Source organism: Cyprinus carpio, chromosome B21 (genome assembly GCF_018340385.1).
Source record: "Cyprinus carpio isolate SPL01 chromosome B21, ASM1834038v1, whole genome shotgun sequence".
Lineage (NCBI taxonomy): Eukaryota > Metazoa > Chordata > Actinopteri > Cypriniformes > Cyprinidae > Cyprinus > Cyprinus carpio.
This window is the reverse complement of record NC_056617.1, coordinates 15,718,435-15,738,124: the sequence shown is the minus strand read 5'-3', so window position 1 is coordinate 15,738,124 and position 19,690 is coordinate 15,718,435. Positions and strand designations below refer to the sequence as shown.

Below are 19,690 nucleotides of genomic sequence, written 5' to 3'. Positions count from 1 at the left end.
GAACCTGTGCATGAAGCAGTGGAGCCTTCGTTTCAGAAAAGAGGATGCATGGACTGGTTCTACAGCCTTTCCCTCACCTCATGAACTTCTCCATGATCTCCTCCACCCACATCTGCAGGCGGATGAAGCTGATCCCATAGCGCCACCACAAGCGAAACAGATCCAGCAGGTACCAGTCCGTCTCCTCCAAAATAAACTCGTCTCCATTGAACACTGCTGTTTTCCCAGCCACACTCTTTCGGTACTTCAGCCCTGAGGACATGAGGGTGACATGAGAGACAGCAAACAGCACTGAAGAAACAGAAAGACTTGAAAACAAACCCCCGTACTTTAAATATGAGATATATAAGAAGTCTCTGCCAAGATTTTTGCTCATACCTAGCATTAATTCAGTCAGTAATTACTAAATGATACATTTTAGCAATATGAATGAACGCAGCTAACCCAGCTGCTGGACAAAGTCTTGCATGTGCAGGTTGAGGGAGTGAATGATGGATCCGCCGGACTCGTAGTCTTGGTGGTTCACAGTGACTGTAGCCAGACGACCCCCGACTGACCCTCTCTCAAATACATCAATTCTCACTTCCGGTCCAAAATGTTGCCTTAGGAAGTGAGCTGTAGCGGTTCCTCCGATTCCAGCTCCAACAACAGCTGCAAACACGACACCAGACTGTGTTATCACGGGCTCTTTTCTTTACAATGCCTTTTTACTGCAGAATAATTCTTGTGCATATTTGGCCTACCTATTTTAGAAGGCGGGGCACCATCGAGTTTTGCAAAATCCGGATCCGCCAATACATGCACAAAAGAAAGAAGAACAAATAGATACTGATTCATGTTTGTGTGTAAGAAATGAAACTCCTTCGGTGAACAGAGGATGCCCGCGCTTTCGGGATAAATGGATGCAGGAGACTTTGTGCAGTTCTTCTCAACTCTTGAAAAAAAAAATAATAATAATAACTGATGATTTAGATCAAGTTCGCTTCGACAGAAGAGTAAAAGCTATTTGCGTTTATATTGGCTTGCTATTCGGCTACTGTAAGACAACAAGAGCGCACGATCTTGCATGCGCACGCGTTTCACCAATCAGAGCAAAAGAGACTCTCTCCTGGCCAATCAGAACAGTTGAAACTTACACTCGACCAATCGGAGCAGGAGAAACCTTCTTTCTTCCGGGATGCAATGAAGCCTGATAATGGAACGGGTTTCTTCAGAACGACTGGCCAGGTGTAATTTTTATTGTAAGTTAAAAGCGATTTCGGCGACTTGGCATCAATAACACGAGCTATATTTAAAACACAAGACATTTAAAAATAAGTAATATGACTGACAGCTAGAGAGCGTTTCCGTATGACTCCCCTGACACAACTAATATGGACAGTAGGACATAAAAAAATTAAAAATTGACCTCACTTGCTTTTTTTTAATTATTATAGTAGTCAATAAATATATATATTTAAGTTAACTTGTATGTTGTATGTTTTAATGTATTAAATTAACTAAAAATGAAAACAATTAATTTTATTAAACAGTTCAGTTAAATTATGTTCAATTAATATAAATAAAGTGACACATCAAAAATATAAAAATGTTAAATAATGCAATTATATAAATGAACAGAGAAATGTATTACTGAAACAAATTATATGAAATGTATTTATTTATTTATTTTTTTATTTTTTTGTTTTTGTTAGCTTAAAGGGATTGGTTATTCTGTAATTGATTATTCTGTCATTATTTAGTTTCCAAACCCATCTTTGGAACACAATTTAAGGTATTTTTGATGAAATCTGAGAGCTTTCAGACCCTCCCATAGACAACCAATGATCAAGACACAGAAAAGTACCGAGATGATCGACAAATTAGTCCATGTTACATCAGTGGTTCAACTGATGTTACGATGCTCCGAGAATACTTTTTTGTGCAAAGAAAACAAAAATTCCACAACTCCACATCGTCATCTCTACTGCGTCTCTTGTGGACGCGCGTTCACAGCAGTGTACTATGTCACAAGTGCGTGGCGGCACCGGTGCTAGGGTTGCCAGGTTTTCACAACAAAACCCACCCAATTGCTACTCAAAACTAGCCCAATTGCGTTTCGAGGGGGTCCCCCGATAAAAATTTAGTTCCGGGGTATAAAATACACATTTTTTGGCGGGTTTCTCCTGTTAAAGTCCACGTTAACCGGAAGTTGCAAACGACTTTTCTCCAGTGTTGTGACGTATTTCCGAGAGAAACAGAATTCCTCAATAATGAGGAAAAATAGTGGGCGTGGCTTTATTTTCCAACTAGCACCTGATTGGATCTAGAAAAGTAGGTGTTTTATTCAGAAATGGAGGCAGATCTAAATGCAAGTTTACAATCGGTTGTTGAGGATTACTCGCTGCCTGAAACACCGCCAGCAGTCCCCTTCAATCAAGAAATTAGTTTCGAGAACATCCGTGACCTCTCTGTTATCCCTCCTTCCTCGAAATGTAAAAATTTGAGCCATCTGGACTGTAACGAGGGAATTTTAGGGAATGGGAAAAGTGTTTCGTGAGTGCCACAACCAAAAATGCACCTCCTCACCATCTCTCCTTTCACGCGCTGTCAATGCTCGCAAACACACAGGCAGCCTGTCTACTGTCAGTTGGAGGGGCGTGGTTACAGATGCTAAGCAGACACCCAAACCGTCAAACCTACATCATCAGGGAAGGTCCTCCAATGCAGAAGGAAGGGGCATTTTCAGATTTTGATTAAATATTACGAAGCCCAATTTTTTTTTTTTTTTTTTTTTTTTTTTTTGTGGATTGACTTGCATGGATGAATTGTTCACCACAAAATGATCAATTTAGGCAAACAAAGTAAATATGGTCAATTTTAATTACAGTTATAATTTTAGGGGCCAATTATCACGTTATTGGGGTCGCTTTAACCCACGGACATGAAAAAGAACCCGCAGCAACAGAGTTAAAGTAGCCCAATTCTGCGGAAAAACCACGGACTTGGCAACACTGGCCAGCGCTGACCCAGATCCTGCGTGATGACGTTGAATGTTGATGTTGCCTTGTTTACACTCGGGCCCAGTCGCGCCATATGTATGTGTTCAATGTCATCATGCCGGATCTGGGTCAGCACCGCCGCCTGCAAGTGACGCAGTAGACACGAAAATGTGGCATAAAGTAGTTATTTTAGTTTTCTTTGCGCAAAAAGTATTCTCGTAGCGTTGTAACATTACAGTTGAACCACTGATGTCACGTGGACTACTTTGTCGATCATCTTGGTACTTTTCTGTGTCTTGATCGTTGGTTGTATATGGGAGGGTCTGAAAGCTCTCAGATTTAATCAAAAATATCTTAAATTGTGTTCCGAAGATGAATGAAGGTCTTACTGGTTTGGAACGACATGAGGGTGAGTAATGACAGAATTTTCATTTTTGGGTGAACTATCCCTTTAAACAAAGTGTTCCAGTTAGATGGCCATCAACGAGAGTGTTAGTTGTTAGTTAATTCTGGGTCAATTAGAAATTCCCTTTTAGCCACCTGGTTTCTTAGAGGCTATTTTTTCCTGCTGATTTCCCAAACAAAGATTATGCTCAAGATTAAAAGGGATTTTCATAGAAAATCACAATGACCGGTGCCAGGAACAGACTTGATACATGTCCAGGAAATATTGATGTGGCCATACCCTGTAGACTTAGAATAGATTACAATGGAGTTTTCAAAAACAGTAAAAAAAAAAAAAAAAAAAAACACTGACCTGTGGGTACAATTTAAACAAATATATATATATTTCCAGCATTTGAAAAATTTACTTAAAATGCTACAATAAATAAAGATCTTTTTTTTTAAATCTACAAATTCCAGCCATTAAAATTTTTTCTTAAATTTCATGTACCATTTATAGGAAACAAACCACAATTCTTCAATTCATGTATGTATATGTACAATATTCCTGAACAAAGCAGGAAAGAACAGCATGAACTATGAAGCCATAAGTCATTCTGTTTTTTTCTCCTTTGTTCAGGAATACTGTGAACACTGTCAAGGCAGTTTATACATCCTAAACTATGCTATTAATCCTCATTAGTGTTTATGTTGGATTTGACACGTTTGCACTTTTAAAGGGCAGCGTTTATTTATACACTGTCTTCTCGTCATGAGTGGCCTGTGACTTCAGGTCATCTGCAGCCTGTGATAATCTGACTCACTTCCTCTGTCATGTGAGGAGAAAGAGAAAACTCTGTGGCGCAACATGGGGCCTGACATGATATGCAAGCACGCCGAAAAATCATGATGGCTGATGTCATAACATACTATAAAAACAACTAAAGAAAAGTCATTCCAGGACATTCCAGGATGTGCAAAATGGTTTCGGACGTTTACTGTCATGTTGTGCTGTTGTAACGGTAAAGAAACACATTAAATGGCCGGCCTACTTTCAATGGAAATGTTTTTAGAATTCAATGGTTATTGTTGAAAAATAAACGGAAGAAAACACAATGCACAGGGCATTCTCGTGTAGGGGCAAGGAAATGCATTAAAGCACGAAAACCAGAATGATCTCCAGAGCTGGAGGTCTGATATTTGGCATTGTTTTGGGACCCTTGGAAACTGGGCCGAAAAAGACTCTCGTATGTATAAGGAAAGTGAAAAAAAGTTCGTCTAATAACAGCCATATGACGGTTAGCGAAGACGAGATCTCGCACTCTTGATTGGCAAACCGAACAGGGTTAGGATTTCCCCGTCTCAACCCACGGACTTTACAGAGCGGAAATGGTGCATTAAATACTTAACCAACATTTCCTCCTGCACTGGCGGTTGGGGTTTTCTCAACACCAACGTCGCTTAGACGTAGCCTAGTCTGCAATAACAGCCTATTGATGGAAAAACAATGTTATTCGATCAACTTTATCCATTAAACATGATTGCAACAGCATGTGCTGCTGGTGGTGTGACGTGGGTCTAGTATCATGGGCTGCGTGTTGTGCAATTATGGCTATCTTTGCACTTTGAGCAAAATGGATAGCAGTGGGACTTTCCCATGACTATGTGTGTAGTGTGGAACAAACGCCCATGCAAATGAGAGCGCTAATCGATCGGTTTATATAGGGATGCGCCGAGCGAGTAGGCGGCAGAAGAGCTTTCTGCATGTGTCTTATCATTCGCTGCAGGTGCATGAGAGACATGATTCAGCATCCTCAATCTGGTACTGGTACCGAAATGACTCACCAACAACAGATGGTGTGGACCTGTCGAGAAAAGATGGGAAAACTAAAGGTTGGTTAAAAGAGGTGAGTGATAAAAAGCAGATAAATGACAGATGCGCATGCGGGTTGAAGAAGTTAATGGAGTTGAAGACATAAAAAAAAAAGTAATTTCATGGAAAAGGTATTATCGTTGCATTTCATGCACTTAAGATAAAAAAAAACGTAGAAATGTTTTGGAGGAATTTTACAAATGTATACTTTATGATGCCAGTTCTTTTATGTCCAATAAATGTTGAAGTAAAACACATAATTTAGTGACATGTTGCATATAGGAAGCAATTGTGAGATATTTTTTCAATAGTTTTATATATACTATAATTCAAAGTTATAGTTTTTTGAAAGAAGTCAACTGATTGTATGGGTATACCACTGATGTTATTTTGCAAGGATGCATTAATTAATCAGAAAAGTTAGTAAAGACTGTTATCATGTTACAAAAGATTACTATTTAAAATAAAAAGCTGTTCTTAATCCTCAAAAACAATCCCTAAACTTTTTACATTGTTTAACGGTATTCTTGTGTGCCACTTTAAGAAAAGACAATAATACTAGTCCGAAACAATAATGTAAATCATATTACAACATTTGTTTGTAGTAGAAATTATTTTGAGAAACTGTAATGATAGCATTCGCACACTAGAAATAAAAGTCAGCATGAGTTATCTAGAAACAAATTTTAACTAACTGTAAACATTATTTAAATGAGATGACTTTATCATAGGAATCTTTGTTTTATTTGATTCTTGCAAGGAAGTTGAACTGAACTTGACAAATATGACAAAAAAATGTTTTTTTGAACAAACACAGAATTGCTGGAATCACGATGAGGAACGAGGAAACCCTAGACAAAAATCCTGCTACACGAGAGACGAAGTAGTTGTGTGGCACATTTTACCATCTAAATAACACTAACCTTATTACATCTGAGAAATGATCTACTTTTGTCAGGTGATTTTTATTGACATTGTACCATTAAGTTAGGTTTAGCTTTTTTGCTTATGGTCAATAAAATCACCTGCTTGATGCATTCACAGTAGATTTGAATGGAGCTCTTGGCTTTGAGAACTGAATTCCAAGGGTGTCTGTTGTATATTCAGCCCACGGAGTTCAGTTCTTAAGTTTGGATGCTCACGGTATCTGCTCTGACCTACGACCTGAATCCAAACACCTGCTACTGGACTGGAAGGTACTGATGCAGTTTATTATGCATATTTTTTTTAACCCAGTCCTCTTCTTTTAGATTAGAGATGACCGCTGTTTTTAGTCATAATGTACTAGTTACTAGTCTGAATTATTAATCAACTTTGTATTAAGTATGTATAAGTGGATTCTATCAGGTTGTGGATAATCATGTCTTGAATTTGATAGAAAACTATTGCTGTGGTGTTGTATGATAATTTATTGATGGAATTCAAATGCCCACACTTGTAAGTGAAAAACTTGTTTGGTGAAAATACACCGTTGTATATTTTTATATTTTGTTGATGTCAAGTCAGAACGATAGCATTAAATTGTGTTTTTCTTATGATAAAAATCTAAATTATTTAATGAAAAAAATTGCAGCACAAATTACAGTTATATTAAATATTAGTTATGTTAAGTATGTAAGTTATTTTTTTTTTGTGTTTTTCAGCACAAATTACAGTTATATTAAATATTAGTTTTTTATTATTTTATTTCTTGTTTTTATGTTATTCAGTATAAGTGAAAATTTCAATAAGGTCATTGTTCTTTCAAACATCGTTATTCACTTTCAGTGCTTCGTTAAAACTGGTTCACTAAAATACTTTGAAGCTTATTTTATTTTTTTTGCAGTCAGCGGCAAAATTCAGATTTTCATCTCATTTTCCTACATTTTATTACCAAGTTGTTTTAAGAGCTGATGACCAAGATAACCAAAATAACATATACTTTTTTTTTAAATACTCTTAACTGATGGCAAAGTTGTTAAATCACACTTAGTTCTCGGCATCCTTAAAATAAAACCTCCAAATGTCCTATATCGTCAAGGACTAAAAATAATATATTTATGATTAAATATTAAAAAATAAATAAGGGATTTTTAATCAAAATAGTAATTTTAAAAATGAATAAACTACAAAAAAAAAAAAAACTTCAGTGTCTTTTGTTGTTTACAGCGTTCTTGTAAATGATGTCAATATTCTTAGTAATCCCTTTTCTATTGTAAATGCATGCTGTGAATGATTCATTCAAGTTTCTTTCTTTTTTTTTCTTTTTTTTTTCTTTTTGACCTTGTAACTTTTATTCAAAATCATATATTTCTCTCTGCTGAATCAACTACAAGCTCGCATTCAGACCTGCCTCCATCAAGGTAAAGGGTAGTTCACCCAAAAATATATATATTTTTTTTATCATTTACTCACCCTCAAGTTGACCCAAACTTGTATGAGTTTCTTTCTGCTTTAAAAAAAAAATTATATATATATATATATACATGTATATAAGAATGTTGGTAACAAAAAGATTGATGGTAGCCATTGAATTCTAAGTTATTTTTTTTATTTACCATACTATCGAAGCCAATGGCATTCCATAGCATTCTTCAGATTATCTTCTTCTATTTGGAACAGTTTAAGGGGGAGTAAAAGATTACATAATTATTATTTTTTTATTTTATTTTGGGTAAACTAAACAACGGAGCAGAACCAAGTCAACACCCTACATTTTTCCTTTTTCTTTTTCAATAATCCGTTTAACTCAGATAAGTCACAATATAGAAATAAAGGCCTGTCGGTATTTCTGTTACATCACAACTTTAAACTCTTGTAGTTCATTTTGCTACTTGCTTTTGTATAGTAAGTGATTAGGCTCTTTTGATTTGGGCCTTTAATCATCCACTCAGAACACAACACGATAACTGAGCACTTTAGCAACCACATAACAGCACAATAAAAGTGGCCAGAACCCTCTAGCAACTGCAGAGCAACGTGATAAAAAACACCCAGGACACTTTAGCAACCACATAGCAACGTGCTACAAATAGAAAGCGTATAGAAATGTACTGGCAGCCACCCAAACACATTAGCACTGTGGTAGCGAGTTTTCTAAACAGCCATCCTCAAGAAATCTATAGCTTAGGTTATAATTTGTATCAATAATTGCCTGAAACAGAACACCTAGATCACCGTCTTACAGTCTCATACCAGGGTTAGTTAACTAAAACTAAAACCATAAAAAATGATGTTACTTGAAATACGATAAACGTTAATTGATTTTTTATTTTATTTCAGCTAAACTGAAATAAGTAAATAAAAATGGTAGTGAAACTCAGAAAATGCTTGTAAATTTCACAAATAATTATGAAGAAATGGCATCAAACATGAATTTTTGAAGTAGAAAGAATGAAATAATATTATCTTAATACACACTTTAAAAATCTTAATTTTTTTTAGCCTATAACTTTGAAATTTTTTATTTTACAGTGCACTATAAAAAAGTGTTTTTTTGAAGTTGCAAATAAAACCAATATTTTTTGAGTACATTTTACAGGAGAGAAAGAAAAAACTATTTCAGTTGTTCTATAAGACAAAATATACTAAATATACCACATCTAATACATACAAAATAAATTAAATGGAAATAAACATTTCTTATAATATATATATATATATATATATATATATATATATATATTTATATATAAATATATTAGAATATATATATATATAGATGTATTAAAAAGACTGAAAATGACAAAAAAGACTAAAATTAAGTATAAAACAAAAAATAAGAACTAATTCAACATATTAGTAAAAAACAAACAAACAAAAAAATCTCTTAATATCTCAACTAATATAACACATGTGCCAGGAATGAATGCTTTGTGTATTTACAATCTGTCAAGTGTATTTACAAAGTAACAAATCCATGATATGATGCTATGTTAAACTGCCTGATTTTCAGAAATGTTCTCCCTAACCTCTATCTCTCTCTCTCTCTCTCTCTCTCTCTCACACACACACACACACACACACACACACACACACACACACACAAATGCATTGTGGGTGTCCATTGGAAAAATCAATGTGTGTGTTCAGCTCATTATGTTGTGGCAGCGCAGAGGGGAGAAACTGGCTCTGTGAGTGTTAGTCTTTTCATATGCTTATCCATGAGAGGCACAGATGGCCCCTTTTCCGCATACCCAGGGACCCGCTATTGATTAAGCTTCTGCTATAAAAAAAGACATAATTACATATGAGACTCTGAAGGAAACCAGACACGGAAGTTCAGCTATATGCTGTCCTGTAAATGTCTCCATCAATCAGCTGAGATGTGAATTTTTGGCTTGCATTTCTAGGCTTACATGACACACATGCTACATTCTGTCCCAAAGAGGAAATAAGACAAGTGTGAATCGCTGCTTCCTGGCAATGACCTCATCAAAGGTCATGTTTACATTTCCCTTGTGCAACAGAACTATTGTGAGATACACGCACAGGGAGGTTTTTTTCAGAATACGTACTGATAAACAGAACTATTTGCTTCCTTTAACCCAAGAGAATGGTGTAAACCAGCTTCAACTTAATGTGAACTCTTTTTATAATAATCGACAAGAACAGTATTACAGTAAGTGCAGTTTTGTGCCCCAGTTAGCCTGGGCTTTGAGTATGCTGCTGTATAAATATCTAAATTATTTAGAGATTGTGGGCAGTTAAAAATTCATATGACATATTACGGTACTTTGGGTCACAGTATGTTACAGTGTTGTACAGTGTACAGTAATAAGTATTAGTAATGAACAACATGTACACACTAGAGAAGTACTTTGTGCTGCTTATACCTATGACAAACTATTTGTGTTAAGGTGATTTTTTTAGTTTATGCTTCAAGTCTTTTTTACTCCTCAGCTTCACACAGGTGTCCTAGAAGAGTAACTTTTATTTCTGTTTTTCCATGTTTATTAACTTAAAAACATTTGATGACCACAAACTGACACATACATTTTCACATTTATTTATCTATATTGTTCTGTCATTTTAAATATGTTACTTGTTGTTATTTGTTAATTGTTTACCTTGCTTGCTGTCTTTTTAATGTGAATAAATGGATTTATATAGCATATTTTGGGTCCACTGTGCTGTGTGTAAGAATGTGGGTAGAAAACTGAAAGGTTGTAGGTTTGAATCCCACAAGGCTTGAACTTTTCATAGGTCACATGGTCTATTTCTACTACACATGCTTACTTGAACAGACTTCACTAAATGTAGGGCTATGTCCTTCAACAAATGCAATGCCCACTCTGACAGTACGAGATTTCATTGATACTTTCTGCGAGATCTTTTTGCCAGCAGGTACCGATAAGTCACTCAATCAGTTCAAAAGCATACTCTATGGACTTTTACCATGCACAGTGTACTTTACTGTCTAGCATATGAATTTCATGTGGCTATTTTGTCATCCAACATCAGAGTCATTAAATGTGTCCAACATTCCACACTTCATGTGCACTTTTAGTTTTGAGGACTTAAGATGGAAACTGTGTGCAAAGCTCTCGTCCATTAAGTCCATGTAGGGTGTCCCATTCGTCATTTTAGCTTTCAGAAGGGTGCTCGCGAACGCCCCTTTGCAGCTGCTACGTGCCTTCAATGCGCATTATGTCACAAAAGTGCGGACTCAGAGGAAGGCCGCAAGGGTTTAGGGTGGCGTTTGGGACAGGGACGTAGGCCTACCATTTGGTACAAGGCCTAAGTGCATCATCCGGGTATTTGAAGTGCACTAACTGATTTATTCAGGGAGTAAACTACACCTACACATTGTTTAGAGATGCACTTAATGAATGATGGTTAACAATTCTCACTTCATTCTAAACTTCTGTTTGTTGGCAACTTGCAGGGCAGAAAGGGTTAGTTGTAACACACATGGTTTCAATATTTCTAGCATAACAATATTTACAATATCTATGCTGTTCTATGACATTAGTGATATAATTTACACTATTTACTTGAATACACTTTAGAAATACGAAGAACTCAAAGAAACCACAGGTGAATGAAGACTGACAGTCAGTGTTGAATGTTCAGAAATTATTATTTCAAGAATTGTAAAGCATTTTGGCTCGTGTATGTGGGCCGTCCCAAGTAAGGTTGCAATGTGTTCAAAATTAGATTATTTTTAATCCTTAAAAATGCAAAATTATTTTATTTGAAAAAGTTAATAATTTTATCTTATTGACAAAATATTTTAGTTTGTCTTATATATATATATATATATAATTTTTTTCTTTTTTTTTTTTTTTTTAGATCAGACAACATTTTAAGCTGTCATATTGTCATGTTATAATGTGCCCATCAGATGTTACAATGTACCACACCTACGGGGCATGTTGTCACATTTCACTTCCATTTTTTGAGGGTAAATAAAGCATACGCTGGAATTATGAAACAAAGCGACATATCTGTACTAGACAAGTGTGAAATCACTGTGGATAAAAAAATATATATACTCTGAATCCTATGTGGATTTACTCAAACTGAGCAAGTTGAAAAGTGTAAGGTTGTGCCCCGCTCCCCCAACAATCAATAAATAAATACAATTCCAACTCGTATTCTAAATAAGAACCGAACAATTCGCTTTTAACAAAATAATGAAATTATTTAAAATTCACTTAACACACAAGTTACGGTTTAAGATGTCGGTTTCCAATAGGCAAGGACATAAAAACACGGAAAAAAACAAAATATAGCCAACAACACACAGCAGTAGGCTTGACCTCGGCTCCTCGGAGTCTTTCTCCAGGATGACGCGCTAAATTCGAAGTCGGCCAGTAGGCGGACAGACGCAGGAGCTTCTCTCAGCAAACACCCCTCCCAACCTCCAGACTGGGGCAAAACAAGCCATCCTCCAGCGAGCGACGGGAGCAACACAGATGTCCCCTATCCGACAGAGACGAAAAACCGAAATAATGAGCGTGGGTTATTGGCGTGTGATAGTTTCTTATTGTGTTTGTTAGTTTGTCGGTGAGATTATAGAGTAAATTATGTAGTAAGATGAAATGCTTCTCCCGGTACCTGCCTTACATCTTCAGACCGCCGAGCAGCCTCCTCTCGTCCAGCTGTCACACTGAGGGTGAGTGAGAGAGAGAGTGGAGACGATGCAAGAGCCAGAACCAGATGTTTGTTGGTGTTGTTGAATCGTATTGCGTTTGAAACGCGGGCTGTGAAAACATTTCGACATTTCATCTACCTAAAACAAAATTCTGGGGCATCATAGGCACGTTCGCGTCTAAATATATGATGCCCCATAGCGTTGTGTAGATTTTGAAACATGCTGCAAGTACTAAATTTGTGGTAACTCTGTTGTAGTTTTACTCTATTCATATATGTTTCAGACTACTGTATATAAATATCAGTTGTATATATGCATATAACAACATAGGCTATAACACAAGGCAATACAACGATGTTTGAGAAAAAAACTTTCCTTAAAAGTCTATCATATTTGATATACTGTACTGTACATGACATTTCTAAAACTGCTGTGTAATGAAATAAGCTTATTCAATCAAATAAATGTTCATCTTGAGCATAACTAACAGTTTAACAATTATGTTTACCTTTACTTTATAAAACAGATGTAAAAAAAAAAAATCACAGCAAAAAAGCCATACCACAACCTGAAGATGTACATTTTTAGACCTTAAAGGCCTTTTAAAAGTATGAACTATCAATCAGATGACAGTGTAGGAGATGTGTACTACAGGCTTTTCAGCAAAGTTTTGATCATGTTCATTATTTAGAGGTCTTCATGTGACAAATATGATAAATAGGGTTAACATCTAAACTGAATAGGTTTCAGAACTATATTTAATATGGAATATGGCGAATCAGTGTAGAAATTTAGCAGTTTTACATCTCACATTTACTCCAGAGAGTTAAAAACATCACAATATGACATCACACTCTAGGGCTTCTGTTTTGAATAAATACAGCAGATGACAAATATTAACACACTGAATTCACTAATCTAAAACTGTTATAGGCAGCAGAATGTCTTCCTTGCATGTCTCCAGTCTCCTGCATTCAGTTCTGTCAGTCAACTCATATATGGAAATATGAGGTACAAAGTTATGTACAGACATTATGAGAACCCAATTGAAACATACCTTTTTTTTGTTGGCATCCAAAACAGCTTTAAACTAGATGTTGTTCTTAATTACATTTACATTTAAATCATTTAACAGATACTTTTATCCAGAGGGGCGTTATACTGTATAACAGGTATTTTTGTATTTTATACATACATTTAATCTGCTTATATATAATCCAACATCATCTTATGCATAAACAGTAACAGTATAGAAGCACAAAATGGCTTATATTACCTTCATACCTCTTGTCTTAGCTATATATAGGACTGAATGAACCTAAAGGGAAAATACATTGCTGTGCATTGCTAGAGCTACTAATAGATAAAGATATTTCTATAGGGCCCTGTAAAAGTAAGTCTTGAGTTTCTGCCAGGAAAGAGATATTTCATTACAAATCTCCAGTACCCTCCTCCTGTAGCCAACATATTGAACATGTAATACCATACAACACCTGCAGCTACACATACTCATCTATCCACTCGCTTTCTTTCATTTTCCTTTGATTCCTCTTTTATCGGGAGGATGCAAACACTGGGTTATCATGTGGTTCTCAGAGTTTTGTGAAAGATTTCCGTTGACTGTCTGTCTTCATGCATGGTTCTGTGCTTTCATCTCTTACTGTCTCCATTTGTGTCTGCTGCTCAAGCCAGATCGATTGGATCTTAAAAGGTTACAGTCCCCTTGCTGGCAATGATGTATTACAATACTGTCTTATGCAGTCCTATTACCAGTTTCTGTTTCTGTTTTGAAGTCCATTCTGGTGCCAGGGAGTTTCCTTTTGTGAGACAAGCTTGTGAGCTCCATTGGGGATTTTTACAGTATAAGGCTACATTGTACTTTGCTTAATTAGAAATAAATAAATCCATGTAAATGTCAAAATTCAAATACTTTTGCTGCTCACATGCTGGACTGCAATACTACGAGTAAAGGTAGTTTGTGTGTGTGCTATGAAGATGGGTGAAAATAAATAAATGCATTAATTACAATACAATGAAGAAATGTATTTAATAGTATTAGTGCTGTCAAATGATTAATCGTGATTATTCGCATCCAAAAAAAATTTTTTGTTCACACAATACATGTGTGTTTACTGTGTATATTTATAATATACAGTACACAACAAAAACTTTTATTTTGGATGCGATTAATCATTTGACAGCACTAAATAGTATATACATTAGGTAAATGCAGGGTTCAAACAATAGACAAAAGGCAAGTTTTATAAAGTTAAGAGCAGAGAGGACACACACACACACACACACACACACACACACACACACAAATCATATTTTAAAAACTTCATTTTAAAATGTATATCCATTTACAACACATTAACAGCAGTAATAAGATATTCCTGTTGTCAAGAGTTGTCAAGGTAACATTCCAGGTGAAGATAATGAGGAAATTAAGTTGCCTTTCATTGCTCTCTTCACCAAGTGCATTCCAGACTGCTTCATTTTGACACACAAGTGCCCTCCTCCCTCCAAAGTCACCACTTCAAGGGCTCTGCCGTTCTGAGCGAGTATAGGGCATAGGGATGCTCATTTCCAATTCGAATTTACCTGAGTTTTCCACATTCTCGGGGACCCGGAATCACTCTGACAGTAAAAAACTGGAGCTGTTTGTGTGTAAGAACACAGTCCTGCTCTTTGTTCTGAAAAAATGCAGCACAACAGATTAAATTACTAAATGAAAATACACTCACTGTGGTGTGTCTCAGCACTCTGTCTGAAAGAAGCTGGAACATGAAAGCAGTTGTGGTATCAGTGTATCAATATAATGGAAACTGAAAATTGAAACCATTTCAAATATTTATTTTTGACAACACCACTGTGCAGTAGAAAGACCATTTTTGAAATCAGTGCTACATGACTAGAGAAAACACAAAAAAAATTATATGATCAGTAAGTCGTGGCAACTTTTTCTTTGTTCATTAACTCATCAATATAAGTTTTTAAAATGATATATTAAATTCAACTTAATTTTTTAAGTTGCTTAAATGTAATAGAAATTGAAATGACGTGTGCAAGCAAGTTGATTATGCTTGAAAACTGGAGCAACAACTTTTTAAGTTGAAATAGGTGGATTTATGTAATATTTTTTCAATGTAGGCACCTGTTGTTGTTGCAGTCTTTGTTTTTTTGTTGTTGTTCCATCTTTAGTTTTGTTTTCTGTAAAATAATGCCCTGGGCAAGTGTTGCCGACTTCTGGAATAACTGATTTGTGCAAAACAAATTCAGTGTGCGTACAAAGGAGCTGTGCTCTTTCCTCTCAACAAAATAAACACAACAAAAATGACAGTGGTGAGAAAACAGCAGTTCGATCATAGCAACGATATTTCTATGTGCTCTGCAGCTTTTCATTAAATGCCATGCTTTGTTTAGAGCTGAAAAAACTCCAAATGAACTTCGTATTGGCCTAATTTTGCTGATATAATGTTGTACATACCAGTTTGTTCTTCAGTTTCGCATGGGGTAAGTATCAAGGCCCTTATTCTTTTTTGTTGCTTTGTTCACCTCTTGTATATAAACAACTCCTTATGTAAATGTAAAGGTTGATCGACCACTTCTTTACTGCTGTTTCTTGCTGGTTTAGCTGATATGTTCACAGAATAATGCAAGAGAGTGAGTAGTCAAGTAGGATTTGTTCCTGGATCTCTTTGGTTCTAAAACAATATTTTTATCAGTCAGATGGTAGATATGGTGTTGAGGCTCGAACACCATTATCAGCTTATTATTTCCATCTGTTTCAGGGGTAGTTAATGGTTAGGGTTTGGGAATGTGTTTAGTAAGGGCACAGTCAGTTGCTCTGTATAAAAGATACCATCACACAGTGGTCACAAAGCATCCTACATTTCATGTGTAGAAGCAAAGGAGATGTTATTGCATTGATTCAGCCTAGGGTAAATTTGTAGTGTACACATTTTACCTGTAATTGCTGATCACAGATGCCTGGAATAACACTTGTGTTTACTGAGCATATCACAGTCTTGCTGTTCAATTGGAGCATCTTAACATTTTCATGTTTGGCCTTAAATGTGTTAAGGAGTGAATGTAACTGGAGTGCAGGGATGTAAGGGAGAATGGGTTAAAGAAATCAGATAGGACAAATTGAACTAACTCTGGTACTAGGACACGCTTTAGCGATGTCAGCAACTAAAGCACAGGAAAGAAACGAGGAAAGAGAGCAGCATGCATGATTGGCCAGTTGTGAATGCTTTGTATGCAGTCATGTTTTACATACCCAACATGTGTTCTTCACAACTTTGGAATTAACAAACCTCAGGTACAATAATATATATATTTCCTACAAAAATAGTTCTAAATAAGCCTGGACCAGAACATTTTTTTGTGTCTTGGAGTGACACAGCAATGTTTCATTCCTGAAGTCAATGATTCAATGATCCATTCTTTGACCCTGTCTCAAATCGCACTCTTAACCCTCGCGGTCTTCCTCTAAGGCAAAACTTTTGTGATGTAATGTTGCTTTGACCGTCGGGTGGAGGTCTGCTGTGGAGCTCATCTCAATGTGGTCTCGGCCACTTGGCAGAATTGTGCCTCTAGGGCACATTGTGTGCTATTTGGGACAGGGCCATAAAGACAGTTGCTTGCTTTGGTATGTAAATGAATCAGTTGTTTTGAAAGAATTATTTGAATGAACGATTCAGTGAATCACCCATCAAGACAGACACTTGCTGCCACCTACTGTCAGTTTTAGTGGCATATTTATTTATCTATAGCAGGCAAGTCAGTCAAGTGCTTAGCACAAAAACACACTCAGAAAAAATCCTCCAAAAATATAGAGATATTGTTTTATGTCAATAATGCACACACTTAGCCTTTGGTAACCAAAACTGTTTTTTTCATAAAATGTAGAAAAACTTTTGAGTTTTTGGGTGAACTATACCTTTAACACTCTTAATGTTAATTTTTATATATGCCATTCAGCACGCAGCGTGGCATGAATAAATTATGCAAATTGCTGTGTCTGTTTAGCTGCTTTTACTGATGTTTTGCTCTTGTTGTGATTGTTCATGATCTCTTCTATTAGTCATTTACTTATTATACAGAGTTCTAGTCATGTCCAGTAATTCTGAAATAATAAAACCATTCTGAGACTGCAAGGGCTGTTATGGCAGCAAGATTAAATAGTTTGAAGTTTTAAGTGTTCATGAATTGCATTCTGACATTTTGTAGCCCAATTATGTGTGAAATTGAGCTTGTGTTAAAGAGTATGAACAAAGAGGAGAACCAGCAGAAGTAGTGTGGAAGTTTTAGACAGTATGTGAGATAGTGACAGTGAAGTATAGGGGCTGAAAAGCATCATTGATCTCATAGTAGGACTTGGAAGCAGGTAACTGGTATAGACTTCGAACGCAGGAGAAACATTATGTGGGCACAACCTGGATCACAAATGATGAATCATGGTACACATCAGACTTGTTTACCTCTTGATGTTGTTTCCAGTGCCTTTTGTCAAATTCAGCTGCTCTTTTTCCTTTCATAAATCCTGACATCTCGTTTCATTTCTGCCTCATCCCACTTTCTATTCTGGAGTATTAGAATCAATCACACACAGATGCTCTCTTCCCTGGATCTGTCAGAGAAATCTGGGACCAATTGTGTGTGTGTATGTGTTCATTAAGGGACATCTTTGACAGCTACTGTTTGAGCTGCTGAATGGCTGAGACCATGCTGTGCAAGTCTTGATTTTGGAAGTTTACAGCACAGGAACAGAAACGTATTTCTGAGACACATGCGATGTTGATCATATCATGGAGCTTTTACGAAGAGCATAAGAGAGTTTTATTTTTACTCATCACAGAAAAGGTATTAATGTTTTTTGGGTTTGGGAAATATGGAAAGATAGTACATTTTTTTAAAAAAACATCATTATGAAGAAAATTGGTGCTTGGCCCATGCCGGTTTTGTAAGTAACTGTTGTGTGGCTGCTACTGTTCTGAAAGGCTTTTATCTCATTGCTACTGGGTTATAAAAGGTATCCTGGGTGGTGTAAATTGTAGTTTTGACCATATACAATGGTACTCAATAATTTGACCCAGTGTGTGCAGTACATGTCACGGTAACCAGGTTATAGCAAAAGAACTGTCATTATGTGAACTCTTGATTCAGCTGAGCTGTAATAGAACAGATGGGTTATTTAATACAGAAACACATTTCCCTCAGGTGGTGTATGAGGAACATTGAACTTTTCACAAGTAGATCCTTTATTACTTTATAAGCCCTTTGTGTCAATGCTGGCTTTGAGAGGGAAAGAGGCAGAGGTGAGACAAAAGTACAAAGAAAAAACATCATTAAGTAATTCATATTTCATAACACAATGGAAATTTAACTTTTACTGAAGTGGTTTTATATATTTTATGTATGATTGTTTTGCTTGTTCCAAAGTTGATGCCATGCAAATATGATAAATTCAAGAAGCATCTTATTCCAAACATACTTGTCTTTAATGCACAGTCAGTGAATCAGCAAATACATTAATGTACAAAAGTATTTCATGCTTTAAAAAAACATGATTTATATATTCAGCTTTAGTGTGCCAGTAAATCAAGCCAAGCACACATTTCAGGCAAAAACATTTTATAGAATAGTGGAACATATGCTTAGTTAATGTGATGAACTATTCATTCTACATTACATCCACTAAAAGTTAAGTTTACTCCATTTGATTAAAACATCCGAACATTTTTAGTAGGGGAAAGTGCAAAAACGGGAGTAAACCAAATGATTATCTGCGTAAATTAAAAGCAGCTGGACTCGACAGTGATCCTTGCAACTTACCAAAGAACCACACTGACTTGTGGCCAGGAATCTGGTTTCCTGCTATTTATATGTACCTCATTTCAATCCAATTGGAGATTAGTAGCAGTTTTATTTTAAAATAACAAATAAGTTGCATTCAAGGATGTGGCACGCTGTGTGAAGCTTCGGAACAGGATTCTGGAGCTCCAGTGTAGGGGTTGACCGATATGTGTTTTTCAGGGCCAATGGCGACACTGATTATTATTTTGAACCGATATGTATGTCTGGTGTAAAAATGAAAATTAATGTCAAAATTAAGAATAACAAGGGCTCTGACAAAAGCTTTCCTTAAATACTTTAAAATGATTTTATCTGCATATAGGTTTTGAAAATGAGCGATACAGATAACCATAAAAATGCTTTATATCGGCACCGATAATCGGTCGACCCCTTCTCCAGTGCCTTGATTCCACTAGTCAAGGTGCTTTTGTGAAGTTATCAGTATCTGTAAGCAAAGCCATCTTGGCCTCATGGGACTTTCAGTGGCACAGTGAAAGCAGAACAGTCTAG

The 19,690-nt window shown here is 36.0% G+C and overlaps 2 protein-coding genes across 2 annotated transcripts in view; one reads left to right on the top strand and one right to left on the bottom strand.

The window, feature by feature from the left end:
* Nucleotides 1-1,089, bottom strand: part of LOC109045315 (prenylcysteine oxidase-like) — a 7,541-nt gene extending 6,452 nt beyond the window's left edge. The window contains exons 1-3 of the mRNA XM_019063177.2: nt 744-1,089; nt 445-651; nt 78-252 (exon numbers count right to left, since the gene is read on the bottom strand). Of these exons, the coding sequence (XP_018918722.1) occupies nt 78-252; nt 445-651; nt 744-837 (476 nt within the window). The 5' untranslated portion in view covers nt 838-1,089. The remainder of the gene's footprint in view (nt 1-77; nt 253-444; nt 652-743) is intronic.
* Nucleotides 1,090-12,258: 11,169 nt separating this feature from the next.
* Nucleotides 12,259-19,690, top strand: part of LOC109073004 (serine/threonine-protein phosphatase 2A 55 kDa regulatory subunit B beta isoform) — a 55,486-nt gene continuing 48,054 nt past the window's right edge. The window contains exon 1 of the mRNA XM_042748082.1: nt 12,259-12,337. Coding sequence (XP_042604016.1) covers nt 12,259-12,337 — 79 coding nt within the window. The remainder of the gene's footprint in view (nt 12,338-19,690) is intronic.